A 19617-nucleotide genomic window follows, 5' to 3' on the forward strand; every position below is an offset into this window, starting at 1 on the left:
TCAGACAACACTCACCTATGAACGGCTAAGAAACCTAGCTCAGAAAAGTCAAAAATAGCAAACTAGTCATTCCCAAACTATATGTTTCAGACAACAAACACCAATGAAAGGATAAGAAATCCAGCTCAGAAAATTCAAAAGTAGCAATAAATCCACCCCAAATCATAGGTTTCAGACAATACACACCTATGAAAGACTAATAAATCCAACTCAGAAAATCCTGAAATAGCAACCCACACATCCCAAATCATAGGTTTCAGACACCACACACCTACGAAAGACTAAGAAATCCGGTTAAGAAAAGACGGAAATAGCAAATTACACATCCCAAACAATTGGTTTCAGACAACATTCACCTACGAAAAACTAAGAAATCCAGCTCAGAAAAGTCTGAAATAGCAAACTACATATCCCAAATCATAATGTTCTGACAGCACATACCTATGAAAGGCTAAGAAACCTAACTCAGAAAAGTCGAAAATAGCAAACTATACACCCCAAATCATAGGTTTCATACACCATACACATATGAAAAGACTAAGACATCCAACTCGGAAACGCCCGAAATATTAATTTACATATCCCACAACATAAGTTTCAGACAGCATTCACCTACGAAATACTAAGAAACCTTAGCTCAGAAAAGTCTGAAATAGCCAACTACTCATCCCAAACTCGAAGTTTCAGACAACAAACACTTATGAGTGACTAAGAATCCTAGCTCTGAAAAGTCCAAAAGCAAACTACACCTCCCAAATCATAATTTTCTGAAAGGACACACATATGATAGGCTAAGAAATCTAGCTCAGAAAAGTCAAAATAGCAAATTAACCATCCCAAATCATAGGTTTCAGTCAACACATACCTACGAAAGTCTAAGAAACCTAGCTCAGAAAAGTCAAAAAATAGCAACCCACTCATTCCAAATCAGTGGTTTTAGACATCACACACCTACGAAAGACTAAGAAATCCGGTTATGAAAAGTCAGAAATAGTAATTTACATATCCCAAATCATAAGTTTCAGACAACACTCACCTATGAACGGTTAAGAAACCTAGCTCAGAAAAGTCAAAAATAGCAAACTAGTCATCCCAAACTATAGGTTTCAGACAACAAACACCTATGAAAGTCTAAGAAATCCAGCTCAGAAAAGTCAAAAGTAGCAATCCACCCATCCCAAATCATAGGTTTCATAGAACACACGCCTATGAAAGACTAAGAAATCCAGCTCAGAAAAGTCAAAAATAGCAAACTACATATCCCAAATCATCGGTTTCAGTCAACACACACCGACGAAAGACTAAGAAACCTAGCTCAGAAAAGTCAAAAATAGCAAACTATTCATCCCAGACTATTGGTTTCCGTCATCATTCACCTATGAAATACTAGAAAACCTTAGCTCAGAAAAGTCTGAAATAGCAAACTATACATCCCAAATCATAATTTTCTGACAAAGCATACATATGAAAGGCTAAGAAATCCAGCTCAGAAAAGTCGAAAATAGCAAACTAGACACCCCAAATCATAGGTTTCAGACACCACACACCTATGAAAGACTAATAAATCCAACTCAGAAAAGTCAAAAACAACAAACTACATATCCCAAATCATATGTTTCACTAAACATACACCAACGAAAGTCTAAGATACCTAGCTCATAAAAGCCTGAAATAGCAAACTACTCATCCTAATCTATTGGTTTCAGACAACATTCACCTAGGAAATACTAGGAAACCTTAGCTCAGAAAAGCCTGAAGTAGCAAACTACACATCCCAAATCATAGGTTTCAGACAACACACATCAACGAAAGACGGGTGCTCGGGGAGAGCCTTTGAGGGTATGTGTGCCCCTTGAGGGTCGGGGGTCCTGGGGGCGCTCGGGGGGACGTTGGGGGCCGGGGGTAGGGGCTTTGGGGTCGGAGGTGGGATGGTGGGGGTGGGGTGAGGTTGGGCGGGCACCAGGAGGCTATGGGATGGTGTGGAGGACATTTGGGTACGGGTGGAGGGCTTTTTGACCCCCTTTGGTTTTGTGAGAGCTTGATTGGCCTTTGGGGGGCCCGCTGTTGGCCTTTGGGGGTCTGGGTGGGCCTTTGGGGCGCCGGTGGCCCTTTGGGAGCTTGGGGGGCCTTTGAGTGTCCGGGGGGACAGTTGGGAGCCTGGGGGACATTTGGGGCCTGGGGATGGCCTTTGGGGGTCTGGGTGGGCCTTTGGGGGACCGGTGGAGGGCCTTTGGGAGTTTGGGGGGCTTTGAGGACCGGGGGCTTCCTTCGGGGTTGGGGTAGGAGGATTGGAACCCTTTGGGGTTGGGTTAGAGGACCTCACAACACTGTTCAAATGAAACTTGTGTATTTTAACGACCACAGAGTTTCACCATTAAATTCTCTTCTAAAATCTCTTCAAAAATCTTCTTTTAAAATGTCTCTATCTGTTTCGCCGAAATAGTTCCGTAACCTGTCTAAAACGGTTTCGCCCAAATAATCCCTAAACATAAATTCTGCGTGTTCCTTTGTTATTGGCATCTCTGCGCTAACGCATTTCAAATTAATAGGAAACCTTTTCGCGCGCTAAAACAATTCATCGCTAAGATGTTTCTTGCCTAATTGTTTCCATGGCCTTTGGTTATTAATATCCTTTGGAGTTCGACCAGTAGAGTTGTTCCCGAGGCAAAGACATTAATGATTTGGATCTATTCCTGGAGAAATGTTTCTAGGACGAAAATGTTTAAAGTCTGACAGGTGATGTCATTGATTGATTGATCTGTCAAGAAAGGGGAAATTAATTTGTTGTTTCTAAGGGGAATTATTGATTCACGATAGGTGGATTGAGGTCGACAGCACCGTTGTTCTGACACGTGACAGCACCATGTGGTTTATGGTTTTCACAGTGAGAAAGTTCCTGTTTTTTCAAATTCTCACTGACAAAAACCATAAAAACATACAAAAATGTGAGAAAGTTCCTGTTTTTCAAATTCTCACTGACAAAAACCATAAAAACATACATAAATGTGACAAAATTCCTGTTTTTTCAAATTCTCACTTGAAATCGACCATCAAATACTATTTCTGGATCATCCATATAACAGACATGAAAAACATCAAATAAATCGAACAACAAGCGAGAAAACCATAAAACAGACATGAATTGCTGTTGACATCCATAAATGTGACAAAGTCCCTGTTTTTCAAATTCTCACTGACAAAAACCATTAAACATCCATGAAAAACATCAAATAAATCGACCAACACACATAACCATCCAAGAAAACATACAAAAATGTGAGAAAGTTCCTGTTTTTCAAATTCTCACTGACAAAAACCACAAAACATCCATAAATGTGACAAAATTCATGTTTTTTCAAGTGAGAAAATTCCTGTTTTTTCATTCTCACTGAGAAAACCATAAACCACGTGGTGGGGTCACGACTGGCACCCCCATCTCTACTACCATTTTAAAAATCTGGACACAAATAATACTGTTTAACTTAAGTTTCATATCTCCTCTAGTTGACCTGAAATGGAAAACTTGATACCATTCGCAAAAAAATTTGTTTACTTTCTTTGATAGCTTGGATACACTTACATTATTTTGATTTGGTTAAATTTTAAGAGCACAAGTAGCCCCTAAAGTCTGAACATAATACCCTCATTCGTTCTTGGGATAGTGCTGACAGCCTTATTGGGAATTAGCATTATCACAGTGAATTTTGATTTAATATTAAGGCAAAATTTAGATTTTAAACATAATGGGCAAATGGGAGGGTGGGAGTGGAAGGGGGATTCGTTGCCCTCCAATCACTATCGACTATTAAAAAAGGCATCCGCCCTTTCTTTTTTCAATCGAATGAGCCCCTTTCGAAGTTACCACGACAACTCCTTCGATACGAAGTGCCCTGGTCGAAACAACAACAAAAAATATTACTAATCACTTTCGACTATTAAAAGGGCACTAGCCCTTTGAATTTCTAATAGAATTAGCCTTTTTTGATGTTTCTACGACAACACCTTCAATAAAAACCTTATATGCCCCCTGGGCATAGCTTGAAATTCTTGTTGCATGAGCTGCTTGAAAGTGTTCCTCTCAAAAACATATGTTCTATCGTGAAGTTCACGCGCCTACACAAGACAACATGGCGAATCAAAATTGTTATGTTGAGAGGGGTTTAGATAAGATGGACGTGGGGGGGGGGGGGCTAGTTGCCATCTCATCAATGTCGGCTATTAAGAATGGCACTAGCACTTTGAATTTACAATCAAATGAGCCCCTTTAAAGTTTCTATGACAACGTCTTCTATAAAAACCTTATATACCCCAGGACATAACTTAAAACCCTTGCCCTGAGGGTTGATTGGGAGTGTCCTCCTCAAAAATGTATTTTCTATGTGGAAATCAAGTACGCTGAACAAAATGGCTATCTCAAAATTTTAATTGGATGTGTTTGGGAGAATGATGGGCGTGGGGGGAGGGGGCTAGTTGCCCTCCAATCACTTTCGACTATTAAGAAGGGCACTAGCCCTTTGAATTCCTAATCGAATGAGCCTGTTGGGGGAGTGTCCTCCTCAAAAACATATTTTCTATCTGGAAATCAACTACGCTGAACAAATTGGCTATCTCAAAATATTGATTGGATGTGTTTGAGGGAATGATGGGCGTGGAGGAGGGAGGGGGGCTAGTTGCCCTCCAATCACTTTCGATTTCCTTTCGACTATTAAAGAGGGCACTAGCCCTTTTAATTTCCAATCGAATGAGCCTGTTTTGAAGTTTCTACGACAACGCCTTCTATAAAAACCTTATATGCCCCCAGGGTATAACTTAAAACCCTTGCCCTGAGGGTTGTGGGGGAGTGTCCTCCTCAAAAAGATATTTTCTATCGGGAAATCAAGTAGCCTACGCTGAACAAAATGACTATCTCAAAATTTAGATTGGATGTGTTTGGGGGAAAGATGGGCGTGAGGGGGGGGGGGCTAGTTACCCTCCAAACACTTTCGAATATTAAAAAGGGCAATAGCCCTTTGAATTTCCAATCAAATGAGCCTGTTTTGAAGTTTTTACGGCGTTGTTTTACAACACCTTCTATAAAAACCTTATATGCCCCCAGGGCAAAATTTAAAATCCTTGCCCTGAGGGTTATGGAAGATTGTCCTCCTAAAAAACCTATTTTCTATCTGGAAATTAACTCCGCTGAACAATTAACATCTCAAAATTTCGATTGTATGTATTTGGGGGAACGATGGGCGTGAGGGGGGGCTAGTTGCCCTCTAATAACTTTCGACTATTAAAAATGGCACTATAATTCGCGATTTCCAATCGAATGAGCCCATTTTGAAGTCTCTACGACGACCCCTTCTATATGAAGTGCCCTGCTTTAAAGAAAAAAAAAACTGTAAATTGTGTCAAAATTGATCTTATATGCCCTCAGGGCATAACTTAAAACCCTTGCCTCGATGGTTGTGGGGGAGTGTCCTCCTCAAAAAGATATTTTATATCTGGAAATCAACTACGCTGAACAAAATGGCTATCTCAAAATTTTGACTGGATGTGTTTGGGGGAATGATGAGCGTGGGGAGGGAGCGTCCAATTACTTTCGTCTATTAAAAAGGGCACTAGCCACTCCGATTTCCAATCGAATGAGCCGTTTTCGAAGTTTCTACGACAACTCCTTTTATACGAAGTGCCCGGGTAGGGAGGAAAAAAAATAATTGTTCCCACATCGTTCTTTATTCAGGCAGCGCTATCGTGCTGCCTATAATTTCAAATATATAGTCTTAGCCATCAAAATTTACGCGCCTGAGAAAATTTGCCTTATTTTCTAAAAAAGAAGGAAACAACCCCTGAAAGTCATTGAACTCCAATGAAAATCACACCATCAGATTCAGCGTATCAGAGAACCCTACTATAGAAGTTTCAAGCTCCGGTCTGCAAAAATGTTGAATTTTGTACTTTTTTGCCAGAAGAAAGATGACGGATGCGTGTTTATTTGTTGTTTTTTTTTGCTTTTTTTTCCAGGGGTGATCTTTTTTTCCAACTTAATCCCCCAGAGTTCCCGGGGGAAGGACTGCAAGTTATGAACTTTGCCGATTGTTTACATACAGTATTGGTTAATGAGAAGTATACAGACGTTTCAGGAGGGGTTTTTTCTGGTCGGGGGGGGGGGTCGGAGGAGGGGGTTACGGGGGAAGATCTTTCCATGGAGGATGTTCCCATGAAAGAAGGGACAGTTCTATAAAGGGGGCACCGGAGTTCCCATCATTATTTAAAAAACGATTAAGAAATTAAATATAAAAAAACAAGTTTTTCAACTGAAAATAAGGAGCAAGCAACATTAAAACTTAAAACGAACAGAAAGTATTACGTATATGAGGCGGTTCGTCCCCTAGTCAATACCTCGCCCTCTACGCTAAATTTTTTTTTTTTAGTACTTTAAAAAGAGCTATCTATTTTAGTTAACCGGCATTTGTGATTCAGGGGTTTGTGATTCGAACAAAATTCAAACTTTAGCGTAAAGAGCGAGGTATTGACTAGGTGACAAACTCCCTAATATACGTAATAAAAACATACGAATATAGAAGTTCGTTACGTAAGTTAATTCGTAAGTTACGTCAGAACAAAATTACGAGAAAGCCATTTAGCCAAGAAAAGTAAAATTAGTATGCACATTTCGTTTTAATTATTCATGTACGGTGAGCCAAAATCAAAGCTGCATTAATTCAAAAACGTTCAGAAATTAAATAAAAAAACAAGTGTTTTTAACTGAAAGTAATGAGCGACACTAAAACTTAAAACAAACAGAAATTATTGCGTATATGAAATGGGCTGTCTCCTCCCCATCGCATCGCTCTTTACGCTAAAGTTTGACTCTGTCACAAAACTTTATTTTTTAAAACAATAACAAACTTTAGCGTAAAGAGCAAGGCTTTGAGGAGGGGACAGCCCCTTTCATATGCGGAACAATTTCTGTTCGTTTTAAGTTTTAATGTCGCTCCTTACTTTCAGTTAAAAAAAACTTCGTTTTTTTTATTTAATGCTACTAAGACATGCATAGACCACAATTTCTATAGGAGCTTATTGAACGAAAAAGTTTATTTGAATCGGAACAACACATTTGTCCACTCTGTGTACCCAAACACTAAACTTGAAATCCACCAGCTTCTCCCTCCTCATTCTACATTTATCAGAAAGTTTCAAATCCATCCCCTGTGCCGTTCCTGAATAGGTAAATTGTTTATCTCCTTCTCCCTTCTCATGAAGCAAAATTTGAAGTCCCTTGCCCTATCGTCCCGTTCTTACTCTTTCAACGACCCTCTTCGGGAGATGTTGTAGATATGCTATCTTGATGACCAGCTATTTTGAATAGCTAGTCTGCTTCGTATTTTGAATAGCTGGAGCCTTTGGTCTGCTTCATCCCCTTCCAAAAGTCAAAAGTGGGGTCAACTTAACCCCACCCTCAACACTTCATGAAAGTCTAAACTGGATCCTCCTAGTAATTCCCAAGATATTGCAGGTAGATGGAAAACTCTGGTGAACATAATCTTTTTATTTACTCAGGTACACCTGTAGTTTCTAGAGTAAACTTTTGAGAAACTATGGAGAGCTTGGTCGAAAAGCCGAAACCTAAGCCTTCCTAGTTTATCAGACAACTAAGACTAGGCAGGGTCTTTTAAAACCTGTCATTGAATGATGGTTAATTTATTTTTAAATTGAAGCCATTGCCCTGGAAAGGTGAGGGTGATATGGACCCAGGAAGCAGACTTGTTAGACCTTTTGACGCTTTGGAATAAAATGACTTAGACAACAACTTGAACCGATATCATGGGTGTTCCCTGAGTCTATCAGAGAAGAGTACGGAAGGGAGACTAGTTGCCCTTAAATCACACTTGGCCATTAAAAGGGCACCAAAATATTCAGTTTCCAATCAAATTAATCCCTTCCCAAGTTTACCCTCCCAATTTTCTCCAGTATCCAACCCTTCAACACAAACTAGCCAGAAGGAAATATTTCAGCCCTTTTCTGACCTTTATCAATCCCTGTTTTTTGGAGGAGGGGGGGAAATATTCATTTTTATTTTCCCTTTTGCATTGGGCCATTCTTAGCTCAAGGGCTTAAAGATATAAGTTTTGAGGATTTGGAAACGCGTTTTTTTTTTTTTTTAAGCGTAGCTGGGAACAGCTAAGGACATCTTATTGATTTTTCAGGGAATGTTAAGGGAGGCGTTGAAGTAAATGAAACAGCTACTCCGTGCATACAAGTCGTCGAAGGGTATATCTGTAATATCTCATGAACAGGCAAGTGTATTAGCTTGAATCTTCCAATTCCATGCCACGTTGAGGGAGATATTGACCCAAATCAAAAGACACAATGTACATTACTTTTTTCAATACCCTAGGAGTAGATAAGGTATTAAGTTCAAACTTTGAGGGTTTGCCAAAATAAATCGAGAGACCCTATGAGCATCTATTTTTTCAAAGGGGCGTATCTGCAATATCTTAGGAACGGTGGTGGGTATTAGCTTGAAAACTTCAGATTGTGAGGAGGGGGATGTTGAACTAAGAACAAAAGACTAATTTCCTGTAAATCCTCAAAATAGTGTATCTGAGGTATCTCAGGAGCGGCTGAAGGTATTGACTTGAAACTTTCAGTGCAAGTTGAGCTGACTGTTGAACTCAATCAAAAGATACAGACCTCCAGGGAAAGTTGAGGGAGTGTTGAACTAAGCAAAGAGACACTGTCAAAAGAGCGTATCTGTAATGTTTCAGGTATAGTTAAGGGTATAAATAGAGGTTTTAGGGAGCCAATTCAAAGTTTAAATTAATACTAGACCGTAAGATAAAGTAGATTTTAAACGTTGATTTGAGGAGGAGGCAAGAGGAGCCTATCAAGAACAATAAATTTTTGGAAAAAAAAACTGTGGTTAAAGTGGTGCTAATGCTACTTACTCTTTTTTGTGCTAATTTGATTAAAACTTCAGGCCACGACAACTCCTGGATTAAAGTTTCAGAATCCCTACAACCTTAACCAGAGACCAATCTGGTTACGTTGATTTTGACAGCCTATTTTTATTTGTTTTTTAAACAATGATATACATGTCTCTCAATAAATGAGCCAAAAACATATTTATTTAAACAAACAAACAGTTAAAACAAAATATCACATGATAAACTTCTAATAATAATATAGTCGACCAATTTTCGTCCATATTCAAAGTTGTAACAGAATTGGGATCAAATTAGCTTATGAATACTATTTTTAGCTTATGAATATTATTAGCTTATTTTTATCTTATTTTTAGCTTATTATAGTATAGTATCTTATATTTAGCTTATTATAGCTTATTATAGTATACTATTTTTAGCTTATTATAGTATGAATACTATAATTAGCTTATGAATATTAGTTTATGAATAGCATTCTTCCCTCCTTCTCCTCCTTCAAAATATTATAAAAATTTGATGGAGGAAATCCTCCTCCTCCTAACTTATTAAAAATTTGATGCAACCACAAAAATACAAATACAAATATACAAAAAATGCAAAGATAAAGGTACAATATAAACACAATGCATAAATATCATATACATACTTAAATGTATGATTATAAATATCCCAAAAAACATAAATAAAGGTACAAATATAAAAAAGGAAAAATAATGAGCTTGCCTGCTATATAAATATCAAGCCAAAAACCACTCCCAATTCGCCAACAGTAAACCCGACAATATCTTACAAATATTCCTCTTATTAACAAAGAGTCAAGACAAAGTCAATTTTTTGCCATTTTTTCGCAAAATTAAAAGATACCGGTAACAAATTTGAGTTATAAGCTGTCGACCTAGTGACGCAGTCTATCAAATTTAGGACAGGTAGCCTACTTTGGGATGAAAAGCTACAAAATATTCAAAACTAGTAAACTAACGTAAGTTTGAAATTACTGTGATTGCAATATTACCAGCATACAACAAAACGAGTGGCATATGTTATATTACCCATGCCTTAATTATAAAATATTGTTCAACTTTCGCTCCTCTTTTAACAACATACGAATAAGCGTTGATAATCTTGCCTGAAAATTAAACTTGCTATCCGAATAAATTAGAAAATAGCCTCCAAGCGAAAGAAGGAAGTGGCAAAAGACTAAATTTTTCAATTTTCTTAGGAGATAAAACAAAAAAAAATTATTTCCCACGAAATCACCAACGAGTAGTAAAATAACTAGCCATGATGCCGCCCTGGACGAACCCTAAAAGTGATGCCTCCTTTCTGAGTCTGATGCCTGACCACCCCCCTTCCGAACCTTAAAACGGACTATTTCAGTAAATGACAGGAATAATATTAAGACCATTCTACTCTTTAGATTTTTTTTTTTTTTAAATGATACTTATAACAGGGTGGAATATTTATTTACACAAATAATCAAACATAATAAATGATAGGATTACGTCCATGACGCTCTGGGATAAAAATAAGTTAATAATATGAACTCCACGTTTTTGTACTACTGAGATTTTCATGGGCCTTTCCCCAACATCCTTCTTGTCTTCAACATTTGACGGTTCTTCGATTCCTCCAATTTCAAATATTCATATTGGGATTAGCAGGGGGTTTGAATTTCTCAGCGCAAACATTTTTTTATAATAAAGCTTGGCCAGGAGACGTTGAAAATTTCACAGTAGTACATCCAACTCTGGTCCTAAAACCTCCTACTCCTGAATCCAGGCCACGGTCTACCACAAAGTTTCTAGTGATTGTTTCAATGTCATCATAATTTGAAGCTCGATCTGACGTGGTGAACAGACTCTAAAAGTTACCTTTCGCTCATTTTGTTCTCTTCTCTCCGTGCCCGCGGGCTATGTCACGCGGGCCTAGAAAGTGTCACGCGGGCTATCTGTAATTCCATAGTTATGCTACTGCAACCACGAGTGTGTTCGTGTAATTTGAAGCATCTATCATAGCCCAAATGACAATTGCGGAGGGGGAAATTTCACAGAAGGCATGTCATTGAAAAGGCCTTTTTTGTTTTTGTTTTTTTATTTGAAAAAATGACAAAATTGACTCCCTAAATTCTGAAAAGAAGTGTTTGAACAGTGAAATAATGTGCAGGTATGTTTAACCTTTTTGGGTAAGAATATTACCTAAATTTTGCTTGTAAACGAGGGGTATGTGAAGATAGGATCCGACAACAAATTTCAACCAAAAGCGTGCCCTCCTAAGATCAATCAAAAGTTCGTCAGCCAAAGATGTTTTTTTGGCCATGTTTAGCCCAAACAGTGGTACTGCGTCGCCAACGCGGTATAATTGTTCTGTTTTTTTTGTATAGTTTGGTACATTTGGGGTGTAGTTTGCGGGGCCAAGTTTTATTTTTTTCCTAATTTGCAAAACCCCCAAAGTTACCTCTTCAATTTGAAACTAACCATCACACGAGAAACAACACTGCAAATTAGTTACTGAGAGAGTATGAAGATATTAGTGAAAAAATATATGCCTTTCATTTTATTCTAGTATTTTTTTTTTCTGTAAACATATGCCGAATAAAATGCTGGAATTCTGCTGCAAAGAATCTTTTAGGTATATTTTGGTCAAAAAACCTGTACAATTTATCTCAAAGCATTCGTAAAGCTGCGGCACTATTCATTTGTAAATCATTACTTTTTTATCATCACATTAATCACTTTAGTTTTACTGTGGCTGCTCTAATCAAGGTGAAATGGATACTTATTAAAATGCAATAATTCTGCTACAAAGAATCTGGCCAGGAAACCAATACAATTTTCCTCAAAGTATTGGCAACGCTGCAGTGGTATTCACTTGTTAGTCACTGTTTTTTTGTGATCACACTTATCATTTTAGTTTGGAGTTATTTCTAGTATATAAAAAAAAAACGTTTCTTATGGGTAATATTTTTCCCCGTATTTCCTAAACAGTTTGCAAAAAAAAAGGAAAAAAAGTTCACTGTTCACTCTGGACCACAGAAGAAAAAAGACATTAAAATTGATTAATTTAATATTTTTTTTTACATTGTCCGCGGAGTTACCAGATTTGGTACATTTGTGCCATTTGGGTGCTTTTTTGAGGCGGTTCCGAATTGATTTTTTCAAACCGGCACATTGCGCCTATTTTGCGCATGTCAAAAATTCGGCACAAATTGGGTGTATTTTGCGTTCACAATAACAAGGCCAAAAAAATAAATTGGTGCAGTTTAGAGTTTATTGATAACTTCTATTGCCAGATTCAAGAATCTATCAGTGAAGACAGACTAATAGAATTTTTAAGACCCTGCAGCAATTTTGATGTCGTGTTCCAGGATGGAGATGACAACCAAAATTTAAAATTATCGAAGCGTGCAATACCCTTAGTGTGTAAAACCAAATTTGTGAAATTGACAAATTGTAATAACAAATACAGGAAAGAGTGGGAAAAGCTTGATCAAACAGTTCGGTGTAACGAACTGTAAGTACGGAGCGACCCGACTCAATGGTAACCGAAAGTCAAAAAACGAAATTTTGATACCAATAGATACATCAAAAGAATCAGATTTTAAATGTGATTTCAAATATATAAATTTCATCAAGTTTAATCTTACCCATCAAAAGTCACGCGCCTGAGAAAATTTGGCTTATTTTCGAAAAGGAAAATCTTTAGACGGCTTTAGAAAAGGAAAAGTTATTTTTTATAAATGCAGAGGGCAAAAAATCTATGGGGGGGGGTGTGACCCCTCTTTTTTTTCACTGGATGCATACACTTAAAATCTTTATATTGAAATGTATAAATAAAACAACAGTATTGTAGACATTTTCCCGTCAGATAATTGGCATACTGCCAGAAAAATCAATAAAATATCTTGTGTGTTTCTATCTTCTGTTGTTGCCTTTAATAGAGCCATCACATTTGGCAACAGACCCACTCGTATGCCGTAGGCTACAATAAAGTTTTAAGTGAAAAACACTTAAAATTAGTCTACGTTTTGGCCTCAACTAACGGTGATTTTGCTCAGAATACTTTTGTTCAATTTTGACACACCTACAAATACCAATTATTCTACCTTGGTCTGTTGCAAGGTCGGCCTGATTTTACAAACGGATTACTGAATGATTGTCAGTCCTTTTATAGTTTAAATTGACTATAAAAATCAAATGTTTCATCACTTTTGTATTTTCTGCAGATTTCTTTGTTGTGTTTACTCTCATATTGTTTAATGGTGTACTCTTTTTAGCCCGACTTTTTGAGTGTTCGATCTCACTCTTTAGGGATATAATGAAAGAAGCATTAAGATTATGTCGCTAGGCTATGTCATATGGATGGCATCTTACGAAACATTACACAATTGGGCCTTGCACAAGGGGCTAAATAAAAATCAAATCATGCTCGAATGGGGTGAGGACAGGTCAGAGGCGTCAATTGGGGCGGGGGAAGTGGGGCGTAGTGTTGCAGGAGCAACACTTTTGTCTGGAATCCGAGGAAGGATTCCTGTCACTAACATTAAAGTGACTTTATGACCAGCCGAGCCAAAATTTTTTATATGTAATGTACCCTTAAATGTATCGAAAAACATATTAAAATGTAGACAAATTGTCACTAATATCTAACCCCTATCCTATCTAACCCCCTATCCTATCTAACCCCTTGCTTTGGTTGTGTTTCTTCACTCTCGATTCTTCTCCGTAAAAATAATAATATATATTATTAATATATAAATAAAAAAAAAAAAAGAATAAAAAAAAGAATATTATAATAATAATATTCACGAATAGAACTTTCAAAGAAGTTGCAATATAATCTTCTTGAAGCTAGTTAGTACTATAAAGCTATTTGTTGCTTTCCAGAAACACATACTATAAATAAACTACAAATAATTCAGGAACTACCTCATTACGTTTTATGATTATTTCCAATTCTTGTATAAATACTTAATTTTTTATTTTAATGTGACATTGATTTTTCCTACCCTCAAGGGAATCGAAAACTAACAATAAGTGAAAAGTTATGCACGCACAATAAGTTGTGCACAAGTTTTTAGCCTTTCACCCACGAAGATCACCGTGTTCTAACAAACGACCAACGGTGTTAGAACAAACGTGTTTTAACACTGGTTTTGCTTCTTCACTATCCAACATCCATAAATAGAATATCTAGGGCATCAGCTCGTAGAATCGATCAGTTTTCAGTAATGGGGGATGGAATAAGGTAGAAAACCCTTGAACCACCCCACCGAGGCCAAATCCAACCGGGACACAAAAGTAGGCTAATTTTAGAAAGTTTCTAAAACCTTCTCTTTGAAAATCGCCGTTCTCAAACAGCCATATTATTTGCATGTCCCTCCCCACGCTAAAAACAGAGTACTTGGAGCAGCTTCGTTCGATGTTGACTTCGATTTACAACGGTCTTCCTTGGGACGTTTTCCTTAAAAGTTTTTCTGTTGACTCCCTCAGAAAAATATTGGATAATTATTTGTAAAAACCCGTGATGCATCCACGGAAAAGACTAGCGGCAAATAATGAAAAGGATCTTGTGTCGTAATTTAGGAATTAAAAAAAGGCAATAAGGAGCAAAGAATCAAAACATTAAAGAACAATTGATAGAACACACAAGAGAACAAAGAAAATTCAAGAACACAGGGAGGAATGAGCAATTGAACATAAGCGTGAGGACAAAAAATTGGTAAATGCAGGATCAAAACCATGAACAAAAAAGGAAAAAAAATTTCCTTGTACCTATCACATAAAAAAGCATAATACAAGATTGATCAACACAGAAAAAGCACAAAACGCGCTAGTTGGAAATAAAGGATATTATCAAAATGGAATTTGTTTCCATTCTTTCAAAAAAAAATTATCCGCAGTCTATCATTTGCGTTACAAACATATATAAACGACAAATATAACTGGATAATCAGCTGTACTTTTTCCTGAAAAAAAAGCTAACAGTTGCTTTGACATCATACCACTTTCAAAGCCTATTGACACTAAGAAAAGAAGAACTACATATCAAACACATAAACAGAAAAGAAACAGGAGCATGAGAACGAAGCAACACAGGATGGAGGAATTGAACAAAACAGGGAAGAAGAAGCGGAGGAATAAAACAACAAAGGCAGGAACAAAAACAGTGCTGAACACTAGAACCACAGGAATATACACATGAACAAAAGAACACAGGAACGAAGGAGCACAGGGACTGATACAGCAGCGATCACATCATGACACTATGCTAAATCCCTTGTAAATTACTCTGTACTGGATTCAGAGTTACTAAAGAAGCACTATCGACACCGTATAGCACTGAAGTATTATCAGTTTTAGGAATTACGAGAATACATGACACCGAAATAATCCCAGCTGAAGAAGCTAATGCTGACGTACGATCATCAAAGAAAATTGAGGCTGGAACATAATTGGCAATTTTATTGATCTTTAACAGGTTCCAGCTTTTTCAGTTCCAGGCTTTTTCTTTTGTGTGAAATAATCAACTAAAGAGATGACCGTGCCTCTATTACAGAATTGTACCCACAGTATTGAGCTTCAGGCCAGTGGATTTCAGGGGGCACCGATTCACAAAAGTATCGGCGGGGTTCAAGAATCTTTCATTTTCGGTACTTGTTTGAAATACGCACTACTTAATATTCCTCTAATATGTTTCTCTGACGCTCAATTCTAATCAAATATACCAAAGTAAGATTAAAATATAAAACTTTAAAAACAAATTTGGGCTATATATTTTACTTTAGAAACTAATTTGGGGGTGGGGTGGTGGTAAAGTATAGCGGGTCTGCATGCCTAATGTGTTCTGTACAATTATTCTGCATATTATGTGGTAAGAATTGCTTTCTAACGTCATACTATACAAATACTTTACCCCCGCCCCTAATGTGCAAATATATAGCCCAAATTTTATATTTTCCATCTATTCTGTCCCTTCTCTTTGTCTTACCTCACGTTAAGCAGAAACTAACCAAAAAAACAGCTCTAGAATACGTCAATGAATGAACAACTTGAGCGGTAGTGGGTTCATCATACATGTATCTCATTTTTTATTTAACAAAGATTATTTAATAAAGATATACAATGAAAATACCAAAACCAATGTTATTCAAAATTCTAGCCCCCCACCCATTTTCACGCCTGCTTGAACAGTAAACAGCTTGTATTTTATTTGAACCCTAGTTATTTTGTAATAGTTAATAATAAAGCAATTTTAATACATCATTTAATTACTTAAGCTACATCGATCGTTATTCAGTAAAATTTAAGATGAGAGGCATTTGTCCATTTTAGAAAGCCATTTTAGTTTGAATTTTGTCCCAATTATTTAATAATCAATCCTGGAACACAAGGGCCGTTTAATTAGAACAATAAGATACTTTTTTAAAATTATTAATAAACTTTAACGTAAAGAGCGTGGTATTGAGAAGGGGGCCACCCCCTTTATATAGGTAATAATTTCTGTTCGTTTTAAGTTTTAATTTTGCTCCTTACTTTCAGTTGAAATAACTTGTTTTTTTTTTTTATTTAATCAAAAACAAGACCTAGTAACAGAAATTGCGGAGAAAATCATATAACATTTGGTATTTCGAGTTTTTAGAGTAGCTTGAAGCCTGTGTTTACTTTACATTCACTGACTAGAGTATGTAGTACTGTATGTAGCTTACCAATAGGGTAAAGGTTAATATTGACTGATCATTCAGATAGCCAAGAAACGAACTTACCACTATAGTCAGAATTACATCCTAATCCAAATATAATTGCATCCGGTAAATTTTTACCAAACCATATTATTGAGTTACAAATAAAGCGAATATACCACTTGATGCCTTTTTTTATGCTCTTTACGAATATAATAATCATTTTTGTCGGAAATGACTTTTAGCCCCCACCCCTATATATACCAATTCAGGGTATATATTTCCACAGCAGGGGGATGGGGGGAAATTTAAACTTACCTCTCATTTAAATAACAAATGAAATTTACCCCCACCCCCCTTAATTGGAAATATATACCCTGAATTGTATAAATAGGGGTGGGGGTAAAATTCATTTCCGACAAAAATGATTATTATATTCGTAAAGAGCATGGTAAAGTTCTACGAAATCATATTATTGAGTTAGGAATAAAGTGAATACACCATTCAATGCCTTTTTTTATGCTGATTACGAATATAATAATCATTTCTATAGGAAATGAATTTCAGTACCCCCCCTATATATACCTAACCCAACCTAACCTAACCTAACCCTGAATTGGCATATATAGGGGGGGGGGCTGAAATTCATTTCCCATAGAAATGATAATTATATTCGTAATCAGCATAAAAAAAAGGCATCAAATGGTGTATTCACTTTATTCCTATCTCAATAATATTATTTCGTAGAACTTTACCAAGAGCATAACAAAAGGCATTGAGTGATATATTCACTTTATTCGTAACTCAATAATATGATTTGGTAAAAATTTTCCCATCCCTATGTATACCAATTCAGGGTATATATTTGCACATTAGAAAGGGGAGGTAGTAAAGTTCCTTTCCGACGCAAATGAATGTTATATTTGGATTCAATGCTTTATAGTGGTAAGTTTGTTTCTTAGCTATATGAATATTTTGTTAATATATAAATTCTTCAATAAAAAATTAACTCGCATAGATTAAAAAAGAATTTTCCTTACCATTTTTGTTTAAAATAGGTTAAATGGGTATAACATATGTTATCTTTTTAATATCCAGTTTTATGTATCGTGTAACTAAACTACCATTCAAATTACTGATCTGAAAACGTCCTCGCTAAAGACGTAACTAAGAGAAAGTATGTAACAACTGAAGCAGCGTTGGCTACCCACATTGATGTAACCTTGATGGTATATACGCAACGACAGATTTAACAGTCAAATAACATAGGGTTATCAACCCTCGTCGTTCAGTTCATGAAAGGGTGGTTAATTTGTATATTCTTGTGCAATAAATAGACCCTGATAAATCAAAAGGCGCTATGGTACATGTAGGGCTGTTAAGATGGCAACCACCACAGCGAAAGAGGATTGATGCAACCTAAACTGATGGTACTAATTTAGCTGCCCGAACTGATGTTGGCTCGATGGTAGATATACACCGAAGCAATTAATATTTAAATGATATACGAGGTTGTAAACCTCGAGGTTACAACATCGAACGAGGTTGTAAAACCTCGTTCATTAGTTCAGGAAAGAGCGATAAGTTGCTCATTGTTTTGCGATGAATCTGCCAGATTGATTCAATTAATATTACAGTATGTGCAGGGCCGTGAAAAAAAGACAACCCTGCAAGGATCGAGCCTCAAATCTAGGTTCATAGTTTAAATATATTTGGTACTTACCTGTTATAGCGACCCCACTGAAGTTCTTCATCCATTGACGCATTGGAGAACCGGTCTTTTTCGCTAATTTCTTTCAACTTTGCGTGAGATTAAATGAAAAAAAACAAGTTTTTTTAACTGAAAGTAAGAAGCGACATCAAAACTTAAAACGAACAGAAATTATTCCGTATATGAAAGAGGCTGTCCCCTCCTCAACGCCTCGCTCTTTACGCTAAAGTTTTTCATTGTTTAAAAAAAAATAGAGTTGTGAAAAAGTCAAACTTTAGCGTAAAGAGCGAGGCGCTGAGGAGGGGACAGTCCCTTTCATATACGGGATAATTTCTGTTTGTTTTAAGTTTTAATGTCGCTCCTTACTTTCAGTTAAAAAAACTTGTTTTTTTTATTCAATTTTTGAACGTTTTTGAAAAAATGCAGGTTTTGATCTTGGCTCACCGTACATGAATAATTAAAACAAAATTTGCATATTAATTTACTTTTATTTGGTTAAATGGCTTTCTCGAAACTTGTTAAATTTTATTTACGAACGTTTTTATTAGTAATAACTATACGTAACTTACGAATTAACTTACGTAACGCCCTTCTATATTCATATATTTTTAATACGTATATTAGGGGGTTCGCCCCCTAGTTAATACCTTGTTCTTTAAGCGAACGTTCGAATTTTGTTCCAATTCTTTAAAAATGACCGCTTAATCACAAAGGCCGTTCAGTAGAATAAATAGCTCTTATGAAAGTACTAAAAAATCTTTGGCTTAAAGAGCGAGGTATAGACTAGGGGGTGAACCCAATCATATATGTAATATTTTCTGTACGTTTAAAGTTTTGATGTTGCTGCTGTTGCAGTTGAAAAACTTGTTTTTTTTTATTTAATTTCTGATTTCTGATTTCTGAAGTCCGGCGTCCCCTTCATAGCAATTTTCCTTTCCCCATGAAAACTTCCTTCATGGAAAGATCCTCCCACATAACCTCCGACCCACCCACCCCCCATCTACCAGAAAAAATCCCCCTTGAAAACGTCTGTATACTTCCCAAAAACCAATACTATATGTTAACTTTGGGTAAAGTTCATAACTTTCAGCCCTCCCTCCGGGAACTTTGGGGGATTAAGTCATCCTAAAAGACATACTTATAATATTTTCGAACATGCTGAACAAAATGGCTATCTAAAAATTTTGATCGGATGACTTTGGAAAAAAATGAGCGCACTAGAACTTTTAATTTCCGTTCCAATGAGCCCCCCCACGATATTCTAGGACCACTGGGTCGATACGATCACCCCTGGAAAAAAA

General features: G+C 36.6%; 1 protein-coding gene across 1 annotated transcript in view; it reads right to left on the reverse strand.

The window, feature by feature from the left end:
• Cht6 (Chitinase 6) overlaps window positions 1-17783 on the reverse strand; it is a 152138-nt gene extending 134355 nt beyond the window's left edge. Inside the window, exon 1 of the mRNA XM_089108442.1 lies at window positions 17646-17783. Within this exon, the coding sequence (XP_088964568.1) occupies window positions 17646-17648 (3 nt within the window). The 5' untranslated portion in view covers window positions 17649-17783. The remainder of the gene's footprint in view (window positions 1-17645) is intronic.
• Window positions 17784-19617: the final 1834 nt, after the last annotated feature.

This window comes from Artemia sp. Qi Xiang Cuo, chromosome 3, assembly GCF_049724085.1.
Source record: "Artemia sp. Qi Xiang Cuo chromosome 3, ASM4972408v1, whole genome shotgun sequence".
In the NCBI taxonomy this organism is placed as follows: Eukaryota; Metazoa; Arthropoda; class Branchiopoda; order Anostraca; family Artemiidae; genus Artemia; species Artemia sp. Qi Xiang Cuo.